The sequence below is a fragment of the Falco punctatus genome, assembly GCF_963210335.1.
Source record: "Falco punctatus genome assembly, chromosome: 8".
Classification (NCBI taxonomy): Eukaryota; Metazoa; Chordata; class Aves; order Falconiformes; family Falconidae; genus Falco; species Falco punctatus.
Genome location: NC_137588.1, coordinates 23,036,141 through 23,063,390, shown reverse-complemented (window position 1 = coordinate 23,063,390; position 27,250 = coordinate 23,036,141). Strand labels below are relative to the sequence as shown.

Genomic DNA, 27,250 nt, shown 5'->3' with positions numbered 1-27,250 from the left:
AGGGCATAACTGATAGAAACTGAGGCAGCAGCCCCAGACATGTTTATGGCTCTTTTAAGAAGCTAACGAATATTTTCACAGAGAAAAATTTCTGTAGTTCACAATTGACTTTTACCATAGATTGTTTGGTATTGCTGCTTTTTATTTGGTGATTGAATAAAACCAAATCATATGAAAATTGTTTTTCACAGCATACAAATATTTAGAATGATCCTGAGGTTCCATTTCTTTTTGGCAGTTGAAGGCTAAGAATCATGAGGCTTCAAATTATTTTAAATATGTCTATTTGTATTTTTAGATTTTTAAAGTTATTTTGAATAAAATTATGCATTATCAATATAATTATTTTAAACATACCTTTGTGTCAAATGTATACAGAAAAATTTTGCTTCCTTTTATACCTTTGCTTTACCATCGCTGATTATAGGTTGGATTTGTGTCTAACAAGTTCATCTCATTTCTCACAAAAATGTTAGAAAAATAGAGCTCTTTTGTACACATTTTTATTTGCATCTTTAAGCTTATTCGTGTGAGGTCTATTGGACTTTTAACCAACTGTTTAATCAGCTTGCCAAACTATTATCTGTTGCATAAACACAATGCTATATTGTATCTTCATTAAGTGTCAACAGTTTATAAGATTAATTAAAATTATTTTATCCTAATTCTTTAAAGTTAATAAAAACCACCCTCTCTTCCATGGCAGATAATATTACATTTAATCAAAAGAATAATGCACATTCCCTGTTTGCATCTTCATTTAAGCTCTTACACAATTTGCAAATTATTATGAACCACCTCATGATTTGTCCCTCTTTGCTTGTCAAAATGCTGAAATGCAAAGGTTAAAATCACATCCACAGATTTAACACAGATTATGTTAAAGAAAAAGAAGGCATTTTTACTCAAGGACTTGAAATAACTTCTCATTTTTATTAGCTTTACATAAATTAGTTATTAATTCATTATAGCTAATAATTTATAGCACTATGGAAACATTTTAAATACTTATCTTCTTTTTTTGTTGGTTGAAGTTGTCTATAATGACACCAATGAAAAGGTTCAAGGTAAAGAATGATCCAAATATGATAAAGATGACAAAATAAAGATACATATACAAGTTGTCCTCATACTTAGGTTGATCTTCTACCTACAAAATAGTATATATTTTATTACCCATGAGAATACTAGTTGTAAAACCCAATGTATATAATTTATTAATAATATACGCTATCTCAGCTAGGAAAGCTGTAAACTGCACTCAGCTGTTAAAAAGACCCAACATGTCCACTCCAATCAATATTTGGAGAACTGAAAGCTGAGAGAATGATTACTCATGTGGAATTTTAAAGTAAATGTACACACAGATGTGTTTATGTATGTACAGATACACAAAATTCCTTATATAGAAGGAAGAAGCAATGTGGAACTGAGAGTAGTCATTAGTACTTAAAATTTTAACAGCATAAATCTAAATATTTTATATTATGTTCAGTGTATTTTTATGCAACAGAATCAATCAATTTTACTATTGCCTAAATCTCCCTGGAACTCTTTTGGTCTTACATGAGTGTTCTTACATCCAGCTAAGAACAGATGCTTTCAATAAATTTCTAGTCATTGAGTTTTGTGAAATCCATTAAGTTGAGGAAAATTTCTAAGGAAGATTTTGTTATTGTCTCAATTCTTCTGGATTCCGCATCTCAGTGCCTGCACCTCTGTTGCACCATGTACTAAAGTGTAGAAATGCTGAAGGTAATAAAACAGGATATCCTACGCTGGGAGACAAGTAACACTGTGTGATGACAGATATCACTAATGTGACTATAACCTAGGTTGTATAGAACAAGTTCAGGCATTTATGTGGCACTTTTTTGCACAAGGTAAAAACAGTTTTAATTTTGTAGCCAAGATAAAATTCTAATCCCTGGAAAAATTAACAGATGATCTTCAACCTTAAAATCTAGTTGGAGTTAAATAGCTAGATAACATAAGTACTCAACCTAAAGAAACAACAAAATGCGTAGTTATAAATTACAAATCAAGATTAATATAGTCAATATGTAATAATTACATTACATAATCTTAAATTAATCCATACTTATGATTACCAAAGGAAGTGGTTAAAAAAACTCTTCATTGTTTTTTTCATTACCATTAGCTTTTCCCAAAAACGTCCAGTTAAATTAATTTATTTGGCTAAACAGAAGGAAGTGGGATTAATTATTTCCATTACAAATTCTAAGATTCATGGAGTTACCTGAAAGTTCCTTTCTAGATTAGATGTATCTGGAAGAAATATGTATTGGTGCTGATTATAATTCTTAATGTTATTGTATGTGTTTTAAATTCTATACTCTATAGCAGAATATAACCGATAGATGATCTTTGAAAGTCTTAAACTTACATCTCGTGAATCAACAGCAGCATACATAATATCCATCCATCCTTTGAAAGTAGCCTAGAAATAAAATATAGTTGTTTATTTTCCCTATAAAAATTCATAATGTGGAAAATAACTAGGTCACAACATTTGGACCTTAACTTTTAATAAAATCATATCTAAATGTATAAACCACACAGGCATATTTTTCATAGTAATACTAGTTTTTATTTTTTAGCTATTCCAAAAATATTAAAAATTGGGCTCTGAAGATCTCGGCAAGGGCATAGTGTGTTTGAAGCTGCAGATGCTTACTTTGCAGATGGAGAATGGTAGACTCAGATAGACATCACTGGAGATGTTCAGGTAGACTCTACTACAATCACTCATGGTAACAGCCATTTTATCAGGTTTACAGCACCAATTGATGGAGTCAGTCTGAACACTTTTGCTAGGGCTAAACTGCCATGGGATTTTAAAAAATGTTTTATTCCCACACAATTAAAAATAATAGATTGTTTAAAATCAAAATATACAGTGGTTCTTGAGGGATAAGATTTACAGAGTACTAAAAAGTGAATTGTAAAAGAGTTGTGATTAACTTCTATAAAACTTTGGGCTGAACTCCTATAGAGACTTTGTCTAAGTAGAATAAAAAGTAAAAAAGATTTGCCATCATTGCTCTAAGGAGGTGATTTTCATGGACAGGGAATGTCCACTTTCTGAGGAACAACAGAGGGTTGGTGTGACATGCTAGTTGAAGATGTGAGTGCCTGTCATTAGCCAGGGTTTCCAAGCTTATTCACAACAAAGAAAAAAAGACCCAAAAAGCCTGTGACATGAACAGATAAAGAGCATCTCTCCTGAGGAGACTCAGGAGAGGAACCATCCCAAGAAGTATATGGCATCTGTGCTTGCCAGAAGTAGTTCTGGTACTCTGGTCCAGCTGCCAATTTTCACAGCAGATAACTTGCACTCTGGGAGTGTTCACGTCCTCCTCAACCTTGCAGTGAAACACAAATTTACTAGGAACATGCTTGGAGCCAGGCTTCATAGATCTTTCTGGCTCAGTTGACAATTGACAGCCGTTTGGTGCACTTTGTGTAGCAATATTAGAAGAGGAGCAATTGATATTGATAAGAGCAATAAATACAGGAGAAGAGTGGAGGGAGAATATTAGTGGAGACAATCAGCTGAAGTGGTGACATGAGACTCACTGAAGGATCCCTTAATCTCTGCAGGAAATGTAAAGGGCAGAAGGGAAGATTTAAAAAGGAAAATAATGAAAAATTAGAACGGAAAGAAATGAAGAAAGTGAAGAAGAACAAAAGGTCCACAGGAGTGATGTAGTAATTAAAGACCAACACTGTCTGGATGGATGACATGGATGACATTCAGACACAGCTTTAAGAGACTAAAGTTTTCCTTGTACATCTTCAGAGGCAAGTCTTGGCAATAAGACAATACACTTTAAATTCTAGTACAAGGGCAGCAATGAGATCTGAAGTCAGAGTATTAGAATCATTATTCAGTACATGAGAGTCACATCAACTTTAGAGGAAAAACATTTTAAGTCAGCTAGTTCATTTGGGAATTAAGGTCAGCTAGGGGTACTGACCTGCTGTGGGACAGAAGGGACAAACATATCGTTCTTGGATGACTTGGTGATACCAGAGCAGTAACAATCTCATAAAATTTCTGATAGCTTTTCATACAATGAAGCTGTATGCCAAAGTATAGACAAGCGATTGTACAGAGCTTGATCATTTAAACATAATTGCTTGCTTTCTTGCTTGTGTTTTGGATCAGATGCCAGCTACCAGAAGCTCTGTTCTAAGCCAAGGAGCCTGTAACAGGGTTTATTCCTCTGGCATAAATAAAAGGTATGCCCAGTACCTAGAACAAAGATGTTTCTGTACCACAGTGCATAGGAAAAGGACTTCAAGGGAAAATAAAATTTACAGACTCCATATAAGTAGCAGTAATAAATAGAATGAACATGCCATGCAATACAATCACATCTAATACTCCACAAGGATAATACTAAAAGTAACATAATATTATTTGGTATATTATAATGTCTTTTTAATAAGTGTTAATGGAATGTCATATTTTTTGTGATAGAAGTATTTTACATTTTCCTATTTTACACACAGTTTAACGTCTTTGTAGTTTCATGTACTTCTCACTGAAACATATTAATTTAGTAGCAAGTACTGTTTAACTGCAAACATCAAGAGAAAGCGTTATATGATTAATCAGACCTAATACTCTATTAGGATCTATCTATCAGTAACTATCCATGTTCTTCCCATGGGCACCTCCTGCTTCTCACAGAGGACTTCAGACCTGTTACACAAGTATTATGATAATACAGAAAGAATTGGCTCCATGCTACATGAAACACTGGGTACCCCAGTCTCAGATCTTGCATTATTTATGATTCCTTTCCCTAAATCCACTTCCAGGTCTGAAAATTCATGCTCCTATTAAACAAATAACTGCACTGGATGATCGGGTCAATATATTTTTATTTTTACCATCTAATTTACAAACTGGTTCCTTAGATGAGTATAGACATGAAGAAAAATCCACTCTACCTTGACCAGGCTGTTGACAAAAGAAAAAATATTTCACAGTGTCAAAAGTGCCTAGGTTAATAGATCTGACTGTGAAAGACTGTTGCTGTGGATATGTAATGATACCTAGGAACAGGCTATGTGGGAGGCGCTGAAAGTAGTTGCTCACAGGAAACCGGACAGTCAGTTAGGATGTCTGCCCTCTTTTAAACTGCTGTCTACCCCACTGTCTTACAAGGTAACTGAGCTCATAAATCAGGGGAGAGATCTTTTAAATAATTATAGGGATCTCTGAGCCATGCCCACCATGTAAAGGCTCATGAAATGCATTCCTGAAGTTTATATTGTGCACCACCAAAAGATTCATGGACTTTTTTCACTTATTACTTTCACATTATTATCATCATCATGAGACTGTATTTCCTACCCTTGGAATGGAAACTTAATCTGCTATCATTAACACGAAAATTACAGGTAACAATGCAATAGAACTGTGTAAACTGTACATCATTGCTATGAAGAAATTATTCTACTACTTAACAGTCTTAACTTGCTCATTTTCCCTAGACTTCTTTAAAAAGAGCAAAAAGAAAAGATATAAATTTACTTACTACTTGAAGCAGAGCAAGATATCCAGCTCCTACATTATCAAAGTTTACTTTCACATTTTTCCATCGGGCACTTTGATTGTTTTTAATGAGTTCCTCACACTGAGTATAATTGTTGACATCACTGACATCGAACATCTCACCAGTTGTGGTGTTGACACAGTGATAGAATTTGCCAGCAAACAGATTTACTCCCATGATGCTGAAGATGAGCCAGAATATAAGACAAACCAGCAATACATTCATGATAGATGGAATTGCTCCTACAAGGGCATTTACAACCACCTAGTGTACAAATTAGACAAAATAGACACTTAGTTTATGAACAGGAAAAGAAAACTACTTTAAAAATGTTAAAACAGTATTAATATGGAATGGACAGTTAAAATATTACATTAAAAATTTATGGTGGAAATGTTATTTAAGGTTCAATAAAAACTAATGAGATTGCAAAAAGCAAGAAATAAAATAATATGGAAACCAAGACAATGCAAAAGTCTGAAAAAAACTCAAAAAGCAAAAGAAAACCTGTTAGTAGCAAGATGGATTCTTAGAATTTGTGTGCTCTAGAGAAAGAGAGAAATAAATGTTAAATTCCAACAATACAAATCAAAGTCTATAAATAGAAAATAAACCACAAAAAGATCAAAAAATGATTATGTGGAAGACTAAATAAAAATGTCTGCATGTAAAACTGTAATTACTAATGATTTTATTCTCAGAAACTTTTTATTTATATTGGTGTATTTTAGCATTTAAATACAATGTAACATAATTAAGCATATCTTATTTAGTTGGTATTAACAGCGTGTGCTGTAAGTCTTGGTTTTAAATTGCTTGGCTCACTGTAGTTACTCTTACACTTATCCTTTAGGGTTTTGTTTTTAATTGGCTGCATTTAATACAGTTGAGCTACTCTATACGGGGAAGTGGCAGTAAACAACCAGATTAAATCCCTTGGCAAAAATTTTCTTACTGTGTTTGAACTAGAAGAAAGCTGCAGATACTCTGACAATAATTTTCTACCAAATCAGTAGAGACTGCAGTAATTTTTTTTGTACGGTTTTGAAAACAGTGGTATTTTTCTGTTCACTACTTTGACTGAAAGTAGTCCAAGATCAATAGAGGTTTTGCCCATTTATTAGATAGGGACTTCTGTGTTGTTTGCAATGCAAATCATGTAAAACAGTGGTGATGGCCATGTGCAAAAGGGCACAGTCCCCTGCACTGGCTAGTGTGGTCAGCAGCCTTAACCCAGACAGGAACCACACTATTTATTTGGAAACTTAAGACATATGACTAAACTATAAACATGTATTGTAGCATTTGTGTATTTTGATGTGAAAAATTTAAAGATTTCTCAATAACATTACCTTGTTAATTTTTTATGCATCAGTTTTTCCAGGAAGTAGCACAGTCCGCATTTTCAGCAGACAGCTTGTAATAGTTAGGGTTTTGAGTTTTGGTTAGGGTTTTTTTGGTTTTTTTGGTTTTTTGGGTTTTTTTTGTCAGATTGGCAGAATATGAAAATATTTCCGTGACAGGAAGGATTTAGCTGTGTAGGAGGAGAGGTAAGATGGCAGCAGATGCATTCATACGAAGTTAAGGACACTAGCTGAGAAAATGTTTTCCCATCTCTCCCCTTCTATGCTTCCAGCACCAACCTTATTTCAGGTATCTGTTCAGAGAACCTTTCCCTAATACTACAGCATTTATTGTGGGATATTTTTCCCCAGGCAGGTAGACAGGGAGCCACAGGGCATTTTAGTTTCTGGTGTGTCACTGTTGTCATCTTCTTCACCTTCTTTTTGTTTTGTTTTGTTCCATTTTCCAGTTAATCCTGTTCCATCCTGAACCACTGACACACTGAGAATAGAAGCAAGCTACAGAAATTTATAAAATAAAGTCCTCAGCTAAACTGGAGAACCCCCCCCCCGCCCAATGCTCTATTCTAAAATTTCTCATGTCCTTTTACTTTTCTATATAAGTCCACAAATCAATGGAAACTTTAACAGTCAGAGGCCTGGGATAACACAACTATGCAGCAGTGAGCAGGCAAGTTTAATGAGCTCAAGGTCTAATCTCCGAATGTAAGCTGTACACATCTTGTATATAAGGACATGTTAGAAGGCATTTTTTTTCCACATATTTTTGCATGCATTCCTATTCTGGAGTTCTTTGCAGAAGGCAGGATTGTCACAATTCTACATTAATTTTTGTATGCATACATTCATTCAGACTCATTCATTTTCTCTCACCCTCATTCCTTCAAATCGTGACAAGGCTCTTAAAGGTCTTAAAGCTCTTAATGTCCGAAGTGATTTAATGGCACCAAGTTCAGAATAGCCCAAAGCATTGGCTATTAAACTAACCAATGAGACCTATAAAAATATAGAAAAAAATATAATTATACACATTGTTCTATATAAAATGGTTTATTTACAAAGAATAAAGAAATATCAACAGAAATATCAAGTGACAAATGGAAGAACACCATTCTTGCTTATAGTGACCTTGGAGGTTCAATGACACGATTTTCATGACTTGCTGTTAAATGTCCTTTATAGCTGGATAGGGTTTAACAGTCAGATGGAAAGACTCTATTTGTGAAGGATAAAATCTTCAGAATTGCCATACTTTCAACAACTTCGTTAAGATTCAACCTTCCAAGCAATTTAAAATTCTGCATAAAGTAAGGCAGTTTATTAACTACCGACAATATAATTAATATACATAATAACTAATAATATGCTAAATAATGTAGTGTTTAATTAGCTTTTCTTATAAATATTGCTTCTAAGTCAGATACTCAGTTCATAGCAACAATGGCCAGGGTATCTATGAAATATATGTTGACAGAGGTGGTACTTTCTCACTTGCCTGAAAACTCTCTCAATAGTTTTTTGGGGTTTTTTCTCTTCTAAGTATAGGAAAATATTATGGAATAGATATTAATAGATGCTAGCATTAAAGCAGTGAGTGCTTTGTTATCTACAAAAGTTGTGAGCTCCTGATTCATGTTACTAGGATTTTATTATTAGCCAGTCCACTTTAGTAAGGAGCAATTAATTTACATCTCAAATGGAACTGGGTTTTAAACAGCATTAATGTGAAAGAATTTAATTTACTTTGAGCAGTTTTGGAGACAGGAGTGGGGAAATATCATACCTTACTCATATGTTATTCAGTTCTACCACCAAAAGCATAGAAGACACATAAATGAACATAGGCTTATCCAGTCCTTGAGAAAATTCCTCAAATGTTCATTTCTGTACCTTGGTCTAGAGAGTCCTTTAAATAATTGGCTGTACAGAAATAGGCATTCACCGATAATGGTGGTAAGATTTTGCTCATTATATGAAAAGGTGGTTTCCTATGTTACTTGTATCCATAAAGAGCAATTAGATGAATCACAAACACAAGATTTACAAGATCATGTCTCGAAAGAACAACCTGAGAGCAGACAGAAATCAATTATTCATTACTATGTTGCTGTGTATATTAATCTAACAGAAAACAGTATTTTAGGGAATTCGTATCACTGTACCTTTCCACTGGATTACATAACAGGATGGAATTATTTTTATCAAAGGACAGGCTTACTTTATTGTTGCAATGGATAAGTTTGTAAAGGAACTTGCTATATCTATAAGCATACTAGAAAGAAAATCTTACTGATTTTCTGTAGTCTGTAACTGAAGTCTGTTCACTTACAAAAGATAACATTATTGTTTCTGCCATTACATTCATTATTGTAATTAATTATTTATTAATAATTGTCATTAATACCATTTATTTGTCCTGTGATTCTACAGTGAGGGAGTTCTTTTTTATCCTTTGCTGCCTCTAATATATTCCAGAGATAACAAGTAATGGAATTCTCTGTATTTTTAATAGAATATTTAAGGATTCACTTACATCAAGAAGATACCCAGGCACGACAATAAACTTTAGTGTAAAGACAGTACATTTTACGGCTTGAAAAGAAACTATGAAATGTATATTTAAAAAATGTCTCTTGCTGGGAGAGCAAGACTTCTCTTTTAAGGTTGAAGTCACATTAATGGCTCCTTCATTTTATACTTTTCTCCTCAAACTAGCACTGAGCCTTAGCTATCTTTTTCACCAGAGTCAATACAAGCTGGAGCTCCTGTAACTTCAGTGGCATTGGGTATATCAGCAATTTTCAAGTCATTCTCCAGCCTAGTTTGTGCTTTCCATTTCAACCTATTTGCAGCTTTCTTACCATAGTGCTAGTGTTCTTACATCATAAACCTGAAGTTGTTTCACAGAGAAATACTTCATCTGTTTTAAACAACGTTTTCCTTTGATGCAAAGTTCAAATGGGAGGTGAAGATTTGCTTGGAATTCTTTGATATGAATATCATTGTATATACAGCATAAGTATATACACCTGGTCTGTACTGCTCTGGTTTTCTCAGTCTTCTTACCTTGGTCTTCTGTCATCTGTTCCACCTGTTTTGTTGCTAGTAGGTAAGAAAATAAATGTCTCTGTACACCCATAAATAGATTGAATTGTTTCTTTTGAAATAGGAATGCATGCAGATGCAGTAATGAAGTCAAAATCATGGACAGAATTTTTACATTTGTTTCCTAGAACTGGAGGGTTGTATGTCCATATTTTTGTGTACAGATCTTTGAATGTAGACTATCTATTACAAAAAAATGTTTTGAAACTTAGCAGTCACAGTTAACCCTGCTCAAGATCTTCAGTCAGAATTGTTATCCAAGCCAGATCATTGGTCATACAGCTCCACGTTGACTTTATTTCTATTTAGGCCTAAAATTTAATCTGTATGAATTCTGTGCTACTTAGTGAGGTGGCTAATTTATGTGATTTGATTCCAGGTCCTCAGGGCAATATGGCCGTCCTCACTTTCAACACTGCTTTTCCTGTCTTTCATGTAGTTTAAGTGTTTGGGTATTACACTTAACTAGGAGGAATAAACTAAACTGGAAGACTTGGAGGGGGGTGGAGGGTGGGGGGAAGGGGGGGAACCACTGAAGATTTTTCTTTCTATTGAGAAGTTAATGATTTTTCTTATTTTTTGAAAGATGGATACTATATTATCAATTTTCCAGGTAGGCATTTTTGACATTCTTAGAGACAGGACACTGGACTCAATGTAGCCTTTTTTATGCCTTATGTAGCTTTTCTTATGTTATGGTCATTTGCTAAGATGCTATCATTTTTTCTATATGTACTTGGTGAATGACTCTTAATTTATGGTATTTTACTGGCACGTATTCAAAATTTGTTTTGTTTAGATGCATAATTGCAAGCTATGGTTCTGTTCCTGAACTCATTGAACAAGAGCTTTAGGTTTCATGCATATATCATCTGAATATTCTGTTGAATTAATCAATTAATTTCATTAATTTATGGATTAGGTAATGTTATCATAGTGTACCATGTTAGGATACACATGAAGACATATAAGACTGTCTAGGAAGACAAAGTGACTGTCTGTATCTGGTTTCTCAGCACATCAATATGCTCATCTTATTTTTATTATGAGGTTGTCAGGGCAGCAGTTGCTTCTTCCTCTGTTCATGCAGCATTTAGTATATTAGTGTAATGTGACCCTTATCTTTTCCAGAATGTTGCTGTTGAGTTAATTATTCTGAAAAGCTAATAAAAAGGTTGAGAACACAGTTTAATTAAATCACTTTAACTGTTTTAACAAAAAGCATGCAACAGTTTTAGCTATATGAAGAAATATTATGTATGTCATCAATATGATGAACTTTTAACGTACTATACAACAAGCCCAACTGAAAGGTTATTTTGCCACATTTTATTGTTCAAAAACTGTACTCATTGAAATTTTACCAGGCATAAGCAATTGCAGGAAGGTCAAATAATTCATTCTACTTGCAGATTTGTTACTGCCCCACAGTATTTGGCAAAAACATGACATGTTTTAAATGTTACTTATTTCCATTTCATTCAAGTACAAGTAATTAACAAAATAATTTAGAAATAAAGTGCCTATGCTGAATTATAGGACTAATTTACAAGGTTTAAAAATATACAGTGTAAAATGGTATCCACTTAAAATTATCTAAGAATACATACCGTAACACAAAACTACACAAAAAAATTTAGTAACTGACAAACTCATTGGGTATCCCCAGATTCCCTGTTTCCTTCCCTGATGTCCCATCTCCTAGCTTTGTAAGCAACAAAGACAATTAGAGTCATTACAGCTGTACAACAAAACCAACACATAATAAACTCATGACAGATGGCTTCTGGAGTAAGAGGGTAAGAGCAAAAACCAAGGTATAGGATGACGTACTCTGTAGCATCTAGTTGTACTGGGTTTGTCTGTCTCATGCCTTTCCCTGGCTATCTCTGCCAGAATTAGTCTCCTCCAAAAAAGCAAATATGTCCCTGCTTCTTGGCTGCCTGCATCCAAAATTCAGTCTCTTTACTTAAACCACTGTTAAATGTGTTCGAACTAATTTACCAGATTGTGATTTTGGGTAGATAAGGCACTCCTTCCAAATATCTGCTCCTTGCTACAGATATTGTTTTATATAGCAGGAGTGGGGCGGAGAGATGGCATGATAAGGTCTTAAACTGAGGTACCCAGATGTACCAAGGGTCATCTGTCATGGCTGCAAACTGACAAGAGCTGAAAATTGTAATTTCTTTGTGTAATTATTAAAATATAATTTGGTCACAATCACTGAGAGCAACTATGGCTATTTCTCACAGTGAGAGATTCAGGTATGTAAGATACTAAAGGTCAAAGCCCTAGAGAGATACCAGCGTTTACTCTAGAATTTTAGAGGATGGAATTAAACAATTTGATTAACTTTAGTCACCTCTAATGAAGAAGGGCTTACTAGTCTTCTCATTGGGAGCATGTCACTGAATCACACCTTTTTAAACTGCCTGTAGGTTCTCTGGTTTTCTATGGAAAGATAACATGAGTTCATATATTTCTTTCAAGTGCTGTCTGATGGTGCTAAAGGATTTGCTGAATTAGCCTCAGGCACAGTAAGACATTTTTTTACCACTTTCTGAAACATTTAATATAATTCTTCAAAAGTAGAAGGTTCCAATCTCATTTAGTCATGCTTTTGTTTATAAAGTTAGAAAGTTGGCAAAATAAGCTGCTTTGCTTATGATGATGTTCTTTATAATTCTGAGAGCCTGCTTAGATAACAGTGTCTCTGAAGCTAAACTATTATTCAGAAACCATGGGGTATGGCTTAGAATAATCTGTTTAGGTTTATGTTACAAAAAGAATAATTAAAACATGAGTTGTAGTTCATCTAAAAAAATCATTCTTAACATAATCCTGGAGCATCTGTCTTCTGCATTAACATCCTCTTAAGAAAACCGTTCACACTACTCCATTCTAGTGTAGATTTTCAGGACAGAGCTGGAGATTAACAGTATAAAGTTTAAAAAAAAGAGAAGGTCTTCCATTCTGAGTTATGGGCAAATCAAGCTAAGTTTTTTTTCTTCTGGGAATCAGAAATCCAATAAATTTCTATCATATATTTGTAAGGAATAAGTATTTATGGGAACAGGATTTATGCAAACTTCTCAAGAAATACAGTAACTTGGGCAGAAATTACTATAATTGCACATTGCACGTTTGCCCTGAGATGCCGCCTCTCAGTTCCACACTGAGGACATGTATAGCCAATGAACTGGGTCAGATAATGTGTGAAGGCAAGAGCCCAAAATATCCTGGGAGTAAAACCAGCTTTGATCCCTTCTAACAACACAAGCAAGGCCTTTGCACAGAAGTATAACACAACTGGGAAAGCAGCCAAGAAACCTTGTATTCTCTTCAATCATAAACCCTGCCGAGTTATAGCTGACTTAACTATTGCAGATCATCACCCTATTAAAACTAATTAATTTTTAGACCAAATAACCACTGCCTTTCTGAAAATGATAACAGGATAGTTTTGGGGGACAAAGTTCTGAGAACTCAGATGAAATCTGGACCAAATATATTGTTTCACTTGCAAAGCTGTAGTGTTTGTAGAAGAAATTGGCACAATGTAGTGTCTTATTTGCTAAGCAATGAGGTAATAAGATCAGAGTCCATTAAAAATAGAATGTTACAAAATTAGGTTTTTTTCCTTATAAAACCTCACATTTTATACAACCTGGGTATGAACTTCTTAACCATGAAGAATGAGCAGCCTGATGACACCCTTTTCCTTTTGCCATATAAATGTACTTTAAAGAACACATCCAGATCACTTTATTACTAATGCAGTATAACTATACAATGTGAATTATTTTTGCATGTTTATAAGATTACTTAGTAGTAATGAGGTTTACAACATAAAGAACTTTAATGAATTTTACAATATTTAAGACTGTGTACTTACATCAACAATCAGGAAGTCCAGCCAGCACCACGCATTAGTAAAATATATTTGAAAACCATATGCTACCCATTTTAAAAGCATTTCCAAAATGAAAATATATGTAAAAACTTTGTCAGCATATTCCAGCATGGTCTTGATAGTTTTGCGCTGTTCAATATATATGTCTTCAAAAGCCTATGAAAAAACATATGAAAATATTACTGTTTCACAGAATAAACATGATAATAATAATGAGTAAATAATAAAAAATAAGTAGGTCAGAGCTAAAATTTCCTCTTGTTCATCTGCATACTCTTATTTTATGTATTTGCCATCTTTAACCATACTACAAACTGGAGCAACTTTATGTATTCTGCCCTGTCTGGGGTTGAATATTTACATATCCTATTTTACTAGTGAAAGAAGAAATAAACTCAAAGAACGAATTTTTGTCTGCTGTGGTATTAAGAAACTTTCACATACACACACAACCCCCCCCCCCTTTTCTTACACAACAATCTGTTCCAGTTATGTATATTCCATTCTAGAAAGCAGTTAGGGAGATTACATTTCTATCCTTCATCAATCAAACTTATGTCTAAATGTCAAATTAAAGAGCAATGTGTTTGCTAGAATGTACACAATGCACATTGATACTGTAGCAAGTGTTCAACTGGAGTAAAGCTGGAAAAGTGGGTAATGATTTACATGTTGGGAAGTAGCTATAAAGTTTAATTTGCTGTCACACTCTTGCCTATCTCCTGCCTTCAAAAAAGGAACAGAATGAAGTATTTATTCCTTTTTTTGTATGGTCTTTCATAAGCAGAATCCAAGTGGCTGAGCCTAGAAGGAATTACAGACTTAAAATTATACATTTAGCTATATTATTCACAGTTAACAATGGTCCTTTCTACACAAATCTCTTGACAAACATGCTGAAAGTTGGCAGGCAATTTAAATCTTGAATGCTCGTTTAAATAAAATTGTGCCAACTTTACAGTAGTAAACAAAAAGTATCACTAAAAAAGTGCATGTGAATTTCAACAAACCTTTTCAAATTTGGGCCAAGTTTCATTCCATCCTGAAAAGATGGAATGCAGGTAGTTTTATACAACTCCAAGCAAAACAAGTCTTTCTGAAGAAAATTTGAATTTTGATGTTGCTTCTAAGGAGATATCTAAATATTTCAGCATCTGCAATTTTTTTTTTTTACTTACTAGTGCTCCACTGCTGAGGAGAATCATGAAGACAATGAAGGTCTCAAACCAGTTGTGCTCAACTATGCTGTAGCAGGTTTTTCTAAGATTCCACCAAATTTTTCCTTTGCCATCCTCTATACTTACTTGACAACATGGAAATTTCTGCACACAACCTGCATTAGATTAAGAGATATTAGGATCCAAAAGCAAATTACTTCAAAGTCAATTTCTACTGCGGCATCAACATATTAACAGATTTTATATATTTTTTTTTAATTTAAACAGTGGAATACTCTTTTATAGGCTTCAAATATCTGAATATCTGAATACACAGAAACCAGACGGTAGTAGATATAATCATGAGTAAACTCAATCCAAAAAACTGATTTTTTTGGCTGTTGGCATGTAACTGTTCCCTTTGTTGATGGAGTCTCAAAAAATTTAATTTGTTCCAAATTTCAAGGGCCCTTTCAAATAACTGAAAAGCATTTTAAAATAGAAAAGTTAATGAAGTTTCTTAGTTACAAGATGTGTGCAGTGACCAGGCAGATAAAGTTACTCAAAGACCAGGGAAACCTTGTTTTGGCATCTGATTTCCAGCATTCTAGGCAAAGAGTATTTTCTTTTGATTGTTGAGGTCATGGCGGTTCACCAGATTTGAAACTCTCAAGAACTTAAATGTGCCTAGTAATAATGCCATTTTACTAATACATCTCTTAAATCAGCAGTTTCTACAACCTTCTGTAAAACAGGCTTCTGGTTCAAGAGCTTCTTCACTTTCAATTTCTGCTTGCTCGCCCTCTCCAGGAGGAGCAATATCAACTGTGCTGCCTTCTGATGAACTGGATGCATTTAGTTTCTGCAAGTAAAGTACCACAGGAAAAAAATTTCTTATTAGATACATATTCTGTAAAAAATTATACTGAATCAAATCATGCCATTCTTTGACTTTTGAAGAACATGGAATTTATAGTGATAAATATGCATCTCCATCGTAATGACATGTACATTGTATAGTTCCGTTTCCCAGGTTATCTTCTCATAGGGAACAATTAAATATAATTTGGCTACTAACCTGATCCATGTATAAGACTTCTGAAGTATTCACAGTAGTATTAAAACTGGAGAGCTTGCATGTACCACACTCTCAAGTTATTTCATTTTCTTTACTATACTGGATTATATTGAAAATGTGTCTTAGTTTTCCCAGCGAAATGAACTAACAGAAAGCTCCACATATATCTTCATGTCCACTACAGATGGTGTTTTCACAAATATACACCATATCTGGATTAAAAAGTTGTAAATTTAATGGCATTTAATGGCAAATTTCTGCACAATTAAATTTTTGCAAAAAGCATAAATAACCAGATCTTAAATATCTTCTTTGCATTCCAGTCTCCTATGCATCTTAAGAGACCTCCTGGGGTCTTTTCATCCTGAATTTTTCTATCATTCTACCACTTTTGTGTATAGTGAAATACTATAGTTTTTACTATGGTAAAAGCACTTCTAGATCTGAGAACTCTAAGAACTGGAGAGTGATATAAAGCAACTTTTTTACGTATTATGTAACTTTTTACCAAGTACATTGAAATTTGGATCAGGTCAAGGTGTTTATCAGTCATGCAAGACTGCCCATAATTTTGTCCTTTTAATAAAGCCTATTTTGAAAGGACAAACCTGCTAAAGATGTACACAACTAATGCAATAATCAGACATAGAGTTTCTAACTTCTTTTCAGTTGTCAATACTGTTTGTGTCTTTAATTGTTTTCCTCCAAAATACATTCACTTTTACTGTGAAATAGGGCTTGTAATCAGAAAGCAACATTAAAAAGCAGTGAAATACTTCTGGTTTATACCATGTAGCAATAATGCATAGGAATTTTGGGGGATGTAGAATGCACCTCTAACTTAAATACTTCTAATTGTACAGGCACTGATGTAACATTTTGTCACAGACTAGATTTGTGTTTTCAACTAAGCAGATCTGGTCATACCCGTTGACCTATACGAAGACATTTCTATACATTTTTTCTGAGAAAATGCTTAATACCAATTACTTTTCATATTTAGTTTTCAAGATAGTGGTAATTTTAGTATATAATAATAAAAAAACCCTCTTCAGATTATTTGAATGATTTTGCATCGAATAATAAAACAATAACTTTTTGAAGCGGCATTTCCATGTATTCACGTATTCACTTCTTCAGGGGCACTGCTGCAAATTAAAACTAGTTATTTAACTCTTCAGTTACAACGCAATCCCTCCAAGAACATGCATTGGGAGCTAAGGGCTTTTTTCTGCCAGAAATAATATAAATGGCACATATATCTTTATATAGTTTGGTAAGCCATTCTTTCCCCATATTCAACTCTTACATGAGATGAATGAAGTTAAAAAAAAATAATCATGTTGGGTGATGGATAATTTCAGGGTTAAGTTTCAAGAGGCTGCCTTTCACACACATGTGCAGATGTAGTCAACATAGGGTCACTCAGACCTCAGGTTGCATGGCTGTTACTGCACTGGGACCAAAAATAAAGAACATATCGCATAAGAGAAAAGATTTCTGAAAACCACACAGGTATGAGTTTGAAAACCAGTCTTTCCCTTTTTAAATATTATGACCTGCCCTACATGGAAAATTACGCTGACAAATGTGAAACTATTTGGGTAAGTACATTGAGATTTGGATGTTTTCAGTGGTTAATTTTTGCTTAGCAAACATGTTAAAATATCATGTTCCCTTTTTCATACTGCACTTCCTCTATGATTTCCAAAATTTATATATGTAAAATAATTACAGACATATTGCCTCTAAATGGAATACTCTTATTACTGGTCATGTAGATCAGTAAATCTGAAATAAAATACTGTGTACCTCACATCGTGAGAATATTTTAAGCTTTGCTTTCTGTATTACATGTACAGTCCAAACCGCACATTAGCGTACACTATATTAAGCATAATTAGCACACCACCTTATTATCCACACAAAAGGCTCTCTTTTAAAAAGAAAATAAGATTAACTATCTTATTACCTATCACTGTAATACAAAGAAATAAGAAGTCCGAAACCTATTACTGAAATTATAGGCAGTTTCTTCATGAAATAAAAATCAAATATTGTGACAATAATAATCTCCCACATTTGAGTTAGGAAAATTAAAACTAATTCATGGCCTGATCCATCATCATTAAGTCAATTAATGCTTAATAGTAGCAAGATAAAGGTTCATATTAATCATTAATTATTAATATCTATGAATGCCAGTTAAAAGGCAACCAATTTTTATCTGCATCTTCCCATGTAAACTCTGTTGCAGATAGTCCTGTCAGCATAGCTGCTAAAAACCCAGTGACAGAAATGTGATTTATAATCAGTACAAACAAAACCTACAATAATTCTTCTCATTATTTTTCACATAAAGCATTTTCATTATTTTTTAAATCATCTTAAACAAATTATTTAAAAAAACTCATTAAGTTAATAATACTCTTTTTTGCTTCAAGACCCTAAATTAGGAAAGAACCATTGCATTTTAAATAAGGTCACTAATGATTTCTTTCCTAACAATAAAACTAATAAAACTACTAGGAAACTCAAGATACGTGATGGATTAACACAATCTTCTTTTCACCTTATAAATGAGATTATTAGCCTCTAGGACACGCCATGCCCTGTAAATACGTATTTGCATCTTCACATTTTCCTTTACAAGGATACACTTGAAAGCAATTGCTTATGATGCAGCATTCTCAAGGCCTGAATCAGCAAAACAACATGCTTGACTACAGCAGAAGCCTGAGCAATACTGTGGAAATCACAAACAAAAATAAAATAAAAAATAAAACTACCTCAATGGGATTATGGTTCTTTTAAAACAGTATTATAAATATTATTGTATAGTATAAAACATAAAAAAATGCTTCATCACCAACCCAAATACTTGGTTAATATACGTATAATCAGCCTCCATACTGTCCTTTCAGAGCAGTGCATCTTTTTTCAACAGCTTGGATCATTAAAACAAGCTTTGACCAACAGCATGTTAATGTGCCCGTTTACAAGAAAATGCATTCACTTAAGACCCGGTCTTGCTCTCATTTGATTTTATTCTAGATTTCAATAAGAGCAAGAGCAGGCTACTAAAATTTTAAGCTTTACAAATGGCTTCATGATTCAAGTGACAATAAAATAAGGGGATTCAGCCATTACAAATTGCCTTTAGAAATTCAGCCATGTGGTTTTGTACTCTGATTCTTGAAAGCTGCACTGTAATTGAGTGACAAAATATAAAATAATGGGGATCAGTGATTCCAAAGTGATTCTAAACTGACTTTAAATCTCAGATGTTATGATATTTGACTTTTATACAATATTAAGAAAACTTTAAAATCTCTTTCCTTAAGAGTTTTATTTGAAGTTTGAAGCATATCTTGGTTTAAAATTTAATCAGTAAAATCTAAGAATTTTCACAATACACACCAATATTATTTTTTTTGGCAGCTCTGGGAAATTTATACTACAATATAGATAGATCAAACTATGGCATAATCAATGAAACTGAACTATTTAGTTAGCCTTTTGAAGCCAGTAAGACTCTGCCTGAAGGAAATAGCTTTGAATCCTGATGTAGGGCTGAAATCTCAATCCCAACAAAATTTTGATGCCTAATTGTACTAGGATAATTTGGCTTCCTTAGTTTCATGTAACTTTGGCTGCTGTGCACTATTTATTGTCCCTATTCCTGAAGGCTCTGCCAATTATCCACCAGTGGAGATTAGGCTTGCCTATAATGAAAAAAACCCTGGGGTAAATACACAAGGAATTTTATAAAAATGGTGCTCGCTACTCCATAGTCTTTCTAACATACACCAAGTGAAGTCCCCCAACTCAGTCACAGACTGCTGTCATGAAACACATTTCAAAGTACCACTATTTATAAAGGAGTTTAAAGTTTAAGAAAAGGGTATTTGTAAAACGCTTTGCTTTCAAAGTTTATTAAGGGCGGGTTATTTGCTAGGTATAATTTTAGCCGTTGTGAAACTGTTTGCTCTGCTTACAGTTTATAAAACTCAAGATACGCACTGCCCAAATGAATACAGAATGTAGTTTGTAGCACCCTGAATATTTGAATTACAGTGCATTGTAGATTTAATGGTATAACAGTGTAATTTTTATACGATTAGCTACTACAATAGTTTAAATGTTATTCATTAAGAAGCTGAAGTTGTGGCAGTAATCATCACATAAATCACTTAAAACATTTCATTAAATATTTACATTTATAAGGGCTGAATCAAAAAGGGTTGTTTTTATTTTGTAAAAACTATGCATGCTCCCTTTTTCTTTGGCCTCTTTAATGTATAACATTCCAGTACTTTTATGATCCATACTTCAAAACCTGTAGAGCATGCAGTTACTGCTGAAGACTGTATTAAAATACCCAGAAAAATCAGTAGCAGAGTTAAGAAACGTACGTCGGGATTGCCAATCCCACCTGACCATGCTGTGATGTGAGTCCCATGACTCTGCAGAGAGCAGCTGTGCATGTTTCTACTGTCTTGCAATGGATAGGGAAGGTACATAGCTGAATAGCATGCAGGCCAGTCAAAATCCATTAAAAAGTGATTATATATATATATACATATATATGTATAACTTGCTTAGGTAACCTGTGTGAAAGTGGTGACACGTTGCTCTACCTGGTTAAAAAGCACCAGAGCTGCATTCTTGATTGCTCCAGCTTGGTTTTACCCCTGTGAGAAGTAAGAATGGTAGGCAGTGAAGTTCAAGACACAGGATCTCTAGTTTTCCTCTTTTTGGAATCTCTAATTCAAACATGGCTTTAATACAATTAAAACATAATTATTAAATATTTTATGATCATTTGGCAAAAAGGGAAATACATACCACCTGAAATGTTCAACAAACTTCTCTACAGAACTTTAGTTTATTTTAGAGAAATAAGAAACGCAGAAGCTAGACCTAATAATCCACACTCTGAAATTATGATTCATAAATAAAACCAGAATGAATTAATAAAGACATGGTTAGCGGATTTGGAAAATATTCCAGTATTTATGTAGTACTTAATGCATATTAAGGAAAATCTTAAGGGTTGTTTTGGTTTAATGTTCTAGTCTTCATTTAACTGACGATGGGATTATCTCTTATATTTGCAAAAAATGTACATACAGTAAGCAAAATACTCTGAAGATGCACGTCTTCCCATGTCTCCTTCATCCTCTAATAATGGTGCTGGAACTTATAGATCTCAATGAAAATAAACCTCCTTCATTTCTGTTCAAATTAAATTTGGTGAAGTATCATATTGTGTAAGTTTCTAGTTTAGATTCAGTATGCTATATACTTCTGAATCTATAATCACTCTGTTTCAAAAGGGGATTGGATCAGTGTCTGGATACCCATCAGTATCCAGAGATACGGTTTCATTCATTAGATTATCCACAGCTAGTCCATAACTTAAAGAATCAGTAACTTTTGAAGACACTGTCCAAGAACTAGTCAGTTTTAGAAAAGGAGAATTTTGACTGTTGGGTATTTTAAAAGGAATGTGATAAAAAATCATCTAACAAATTGATCAAATCATTACTGGGTATGTTTTAGCTAAGAAATTTATTGAAGTACAATGGCAATGCTTAACTTTTGGGAATGCAATAACTGTGTTCCTTTCTTTTTACTTCACTTAAGTCACAAAGGAACTAGTGAAGCCAGTCAGAAAAATGAACTTATTGTTTTGAAAATTCAGTGGATTAGAATATGAAGGATAATTTTAATTTTATTAAAACCATCCGGTTTGATTTCAGAATTTAATTGAGCAGCTTTACTTCTCCAATCTGAATTTGCACTTACTGTACATAAAATGTAGATAGAAAGGCTTTTGAAATTCTGAACAATAGAGGCCTGTAGGTATATGTATTTCTTCAGTTGTGAAATAAGCTTTCTGTAACAGATGAATATCTTTGGAATTACTTTTCCATGTTGAAATCCAAAACTTTATTCATGAAGTTGTGATTCAGATGTAATGAACAGTTGTTAAGTGCTACAGAAATACAATAGTTAGGAGTCTTGTATTTGGAAAGATTAACATAGTCTATTCATTTCACTGATTAGCAAGCATATTTTGTAACAAAAACAGCATCCACAATGCTAACTAAAAACCACTAAATTATCCCCTTTAGTTACTTCTAATTTTCTTATTATCTTCAAAGTAAATTATCTTGAGTATCTTATTTTCATAGCAGAAATCTGTTATTTCTAATGGTTATTTCATGGGGTATTGCACCACTTTAGTAGATATTAAAAAAAATTCTTTCAAAGTATCAAGGAAATGTTTGCTTTTTTTAGGTACTTTCAGCCAACTATTACTCTAAAGAAGTGGGTAACTGAAAACTAATACATGCTACTGTTTTCTTTCATCCAAACAGAGACATTCCAAATTTCTAGCGACATGTGTTAGAAAGATGTTGTTTAGGTCTGGAACGTGCAACCAGGTTCCAGCACTGATGCTGGCAGATTTGGGAAGTTATTAACTAGCAAATTAATTAGAAAGGTTTTTTTTATGAAAGAAAAAAAAAAAGAAAGAAAGAAAAAGAAAGGAACCAGCCTTCAGAAAGACACTTGCTGGCTAGAGTTATTTGCAGTTACAATTTCTATAGTAATGACCTGCTCTTGGCATATTTCTCAGGGGCACAGAGTTCCTGCCCCACTTCTAGCATGACATTTATTGCTGACAGACTTTAAATAACCACTCTCTTAACAGCAGTGACAGTCAGTAAGACACCAGAAAAAAAATGGTTCATTTTACAGTTCCTGTGCATATCTAGCTTCTCACAGTTCTGTTGTTAAATAAGAAGTTAATAAAGAGGATACCTTCTGAGGGTATTTTAAGTGCTAAGTACTGCCACAGTTAAGGCAGGGAAAGTTCTGCCCCATGTCTTACCCCTCCTTTTGCAGATCAGGCCTTCTCCTAGCAGGAATGCTGTCTCAGTGTTATCCCTTGAGAGGCAAAATAAAGCAAATGATGGTGTACCGGTCTAGAGAGGTAATTTAAACACTGCACCAATATACTCTTTATCTTCCTCAAAAGACAATCAGAAGGCAGCAAAAGATTCAACAGTACTGTTGACTTGGTAGGAGAAGATTGGGAATCTTCAAAAATTCCTGTCATATGCCAGGGTATCTGTTCATGTATTACCAAAGCAGATGGACTTTTATACACACAATAAAAAAAGTACTTTATCCTTTCCCTAAAAATCATCCAGAAGGAATGGAATAAGGAATCCAGAACAGAAAGTGCAATTAATATAGAATTCACAATTTTCAGGACACTGGTAAGAAATTCCTGTCTTATTAAATACCTTTCACAATATGCACACTTGCACTGTACAAACACATATCAAACAGTTAAATGCTAAACATTTGTGTGTGAGCAGAACTTGAGGGAAGCACTAATGCTCCATCTTCACGATAGTAATGATTATTACATTCTGTGGAAATCTTGAGGCTCCACAGAAATCCTAAATTTATCCTATCCCCATTGAAAATTTCTTCACAAGTTCTTAATATAAACACCATCCACCACTTACTGGCAGGTTTCCCACAGTCACCTGAAATTTTCACTTCCGAATTGTTTTTACAGAGTTTTGGATTTGGTTTCTTCCTGAAGACATAAGGATACATCTGAAGTCCATAAAAAAAATGCAAAATCCCTTTTGATTTATTACAGTAATGAAATTTCAGGATGGCCTTAGAACAAAAAAGCATGATGCCCGGACCAAACAAAGATGGGAATGAACAGAGCAATTGACTTATGAAAGTCACCTTGAAATTTGTATCATTTTGAACTCAGCATAACAAGGGCATTTACTCCATTTTCTTGAGGTGTACTTACATCATATATTCACTTGAAAACAGAGGAGTTTCTGCCTTTGCATTGCATTTTGTTTTGTCCTCAGCTGTTCTGATAGAATACATGGCAGTACACTGTAAACTGAATGATTCAATCTATCTTAAAGAAGAAATAAACAAATAATACCTATGGGATGATGTTATTTAACTAACACCACTCCAGTGACATGCCTTATAGTACAGACCCACAAACACTGTAGCGGAGAAAGTGGTAAAGGAGGCTGCCAGGGGATCAAGAGCCAGGTGTGGACAGGAACTTCCCAAGCCAGATCTGCTGCTGAAGCTGATACGTCATGTAACCACATTTAGCATCTGCACAGCTTTATAAACCTCCCAGCTTCCTAATGCATATTACAAGCTTTTTAAAAAGTAACATATTTGGAAAGTTTTTGAGCCTATAACTTCATAAGATGGAGTTACTAGGAAGGCAATCATCACTGTATTTATCAAAACTAACCACGAGGAAAGCAGCAAATTTATAATAAAATGTCATTTTAAAGGACATCAGAATATATGAGAAGACTTAGAAGACTTTGCTAAAGGTTCATAGTGGAAGGCAATTAACTTTTATTAGATCAGCTTACTCTCAGGCCCAGACTCACGCTGACAGCTTTTATTTTTATACTAGTTGTTCTCATAAATGGTATCACTTTATACTTCCTGTATTCTTAAACTGTCATGGATAAGCACTACTCCTATACTATCATATACTTGCACTGAAAATGTCTGCCTCATAAATGAGCAACTCAGATAGAATATCTTGCTTTTAATCTCAGAATTGTTATGCAGAGCAACCATCTTTGCAGCTGCAAACACACACATACTATGTTCCTTTCTATTCTTTAGCAAAAAAACCCTATTCTATGATAAACTGAATCATGGCTATCCATTAATGTTATGCAATATAGTTTGGTATTGCTGAGGAGTATAGCATATTTGTAAATATGGCAGCTAAACAGCCATGATACAGTCATGAATGCAGGACTCCTTTATAAAAGAGCTTGCTTTACGGTAAACAAACCCTTTTATATTAATGAGTTATCACACAACATCGTAGCTTCTAATCTAATTGAAAACATATTTATCCATGGGTCCTGATCCCTTAAACCTCAGAGTTCCTACATTTCTAATGGCACCAAATAAAATTTTATTGTGCTAATACATTTATTGGCTTGTCATTGATCATTATTCCAACATACAAAGTTTTTCTTGAATACCGTTATCACCTATTCATGATCACTTCTGGTATTGGAGTCAGTTATATTTTGGAGTACATGGCTTCTGGTTCTTAGATCAACTTTTACCTCTTTGTGCAATAATAATAGAATAAGGCTTTCAAGTAAACTGTTTCCACATGCATATGTATTACAAGGTTATTCTGCTCTCCAAGATAACTTGAGATACTGCTTTACCATGACATTAATTAGTATCTGGATTACTTCAGCCAGCCATAGTCTTTGAACACAAAATCTGTAAAATATTACCCAGAAAACTTTCTAGATAATCCAGAATACATCACAGATTTACAATGTATCAGTGTTCATTTTTAGAACTATCCTAAATATAGAAAAAAATATTTTTTCTCTGCTTATATTTGATTTGGTATGCAAAGCTGTATACTCTTGATTGTTTCTTGGCCTTCTACAATACTCTTATTCCATAAATCCTGATTGCATTACAGATACTGCAGAAAGAATGCTTTATGAAATGTGTGCTAGTCCTAAAACCTGACAAAATTGTGAAAGAAATAATCATATTTAAAATGATACATCTTCCAAATGCTAGTAAACAGGGGATTAAAAATGTAAACTCTAAAGACCCTGTAGTATACCATCACATAGGGTAATTTTTTTCTTGAATTATAATTACATAAAATACTAAAATATAAAACATATTTACATGAGATACAAGTTTTAAAACAATTCTAAGTAAGTAATTAAGAAATATGTAAATGCATGACTACAATTATTAAGATACAAAAAATCCTACCTGTTTGCCTTCTTCCATATCAGATTCGCTGCTAAATTCTTCTGTATTTAGATTTTCAAAATCTGATTCTCCAACTGCAATTGGCACTGTCACAGTGAGGCCTGGGTTGTTTATAAATGACATGTAATCATTTTCATCGATTACATATTTTTCCACACTGCTTCCTGTGCCTACACCACTGGTGGTTCCGTTCCCATCTTTAAGATAATTGAGATCTTTGCTTATTTCAACAGCAGTATGATTGGAAATGCAGCTGTCTTTCTTGTTTAGCTCTTCAAGTGCTTTGATTTCCTCTAAAGCTTTCTGCTTTCTAACAAAGGCTTTTTGGATGAACTCCTGTATTTTTTTTTTAACATAATCTATTCCCTTCTGAATCCTTGCCACAGCAATCTGGAGATTGTTCATTTCATTATCATCATCAGTAGCAGCAAGGTTGTCTGAACTAAATGAGCTCAGCAGCAAGGCCAGAAATAGGTTCAACACCTAGAAGATGAGAGAATAAAGCTATATAGTAAATAAATACATATAAGAAGTGGTGGACTTGGCAGTGCTAGGTTAAGGGTTGGACTCAACAATCTTAAGGTCTTTTGAACCTAAACAATTCTATGATTCTAAAAAAACAGTAGAGCAGATTACTGATCATAATTAGCTTTCTGGCGCTCTGCACATTTGTGCGGAATGTAATTTCAAGATTGCATGGTAATGTAAACAACTAGAATACAAACATTTTGAATTCTATTTTATAAAAATTTAAATCATGTTAAAGTATATCACTAAAATAAGAGAATTTTGACAGGTAATGAAATACAGTTTTATGTGCATATCAGAACAAACTGCATAGATTAACAGTAAAAGAAACTTAGAAAACATATAAATAGTGCATTCTAATTACAATCCTAAGTTCACCCCGATCCAATATTTATCAGTTGAACTTTTGGCATTTTAACTTGTCAGCTTGCTTTAAATTTTTTTTATAAAGGTTTCTTCTATAATTTTGCTAGTTAGAAGCTTTCAAACACATTTTTAGAATGGACATCCAATCAGTCTATACTCTTTTTTTTTTTTTTTTTCCTCACCTAAAGAGGCCAAAATTTCGGTACATAAATTCAAGATATTTTATATAAGAACAGCTACATTATGCTTTATTTTTATTAAGTCAGAAGCATTAGTGCTGGAATTAG

At 33.7% G+C, this 27,250-nt stretch overlaps 1 protein-coding gene across 2 annotated transcripts in view; it reads right to left on the bottom strand.

The window, feature by feature from the left end:
* LOC308068440 (sodium channel protein type 2 subunit alpha) overlaps nt 1-27,250 on the bottom strand; it is an 86,150-nt gene that overhangs the window by 12,246 nt on the left and 46,654 nt on the right. For both annotated transcript variants that reach the window (XM_080399070.1, XM_080399069.1), the window contains 8 exons: nt 26,070-26,552; nt 15,875-15,995; nt 15,155-15,309; nt 13,959-14,132; nt 7,829-7,951; nt 5,574-5,855; nt 2,408-2,461; nt 1,013-1,150 (listed from right to left, as the gene is read on the bottom strand). In XM_080399070.1, the coding sequence (XP_080255196.1) occupies nt 1,013-1,150; nt 2,408-2,461; nt 5,574-5,855; nt 7,829-7,951; nt 13,959-14,132; nt 15,155-15,309; nt 15,875-15,995; nt 26,070-26,552 (1,530 nt within the window). The remainder of the gene's footprint in view (nt 1-1,012; nt 1,151-2,407; nt 2,462-5,573; nt 5,856-7,828; nt 7,952-13,958; nt 14,133-15,154; nt 15,310-15,874; nt 15,996-26,069; nt 26,553-27,250) is intronic.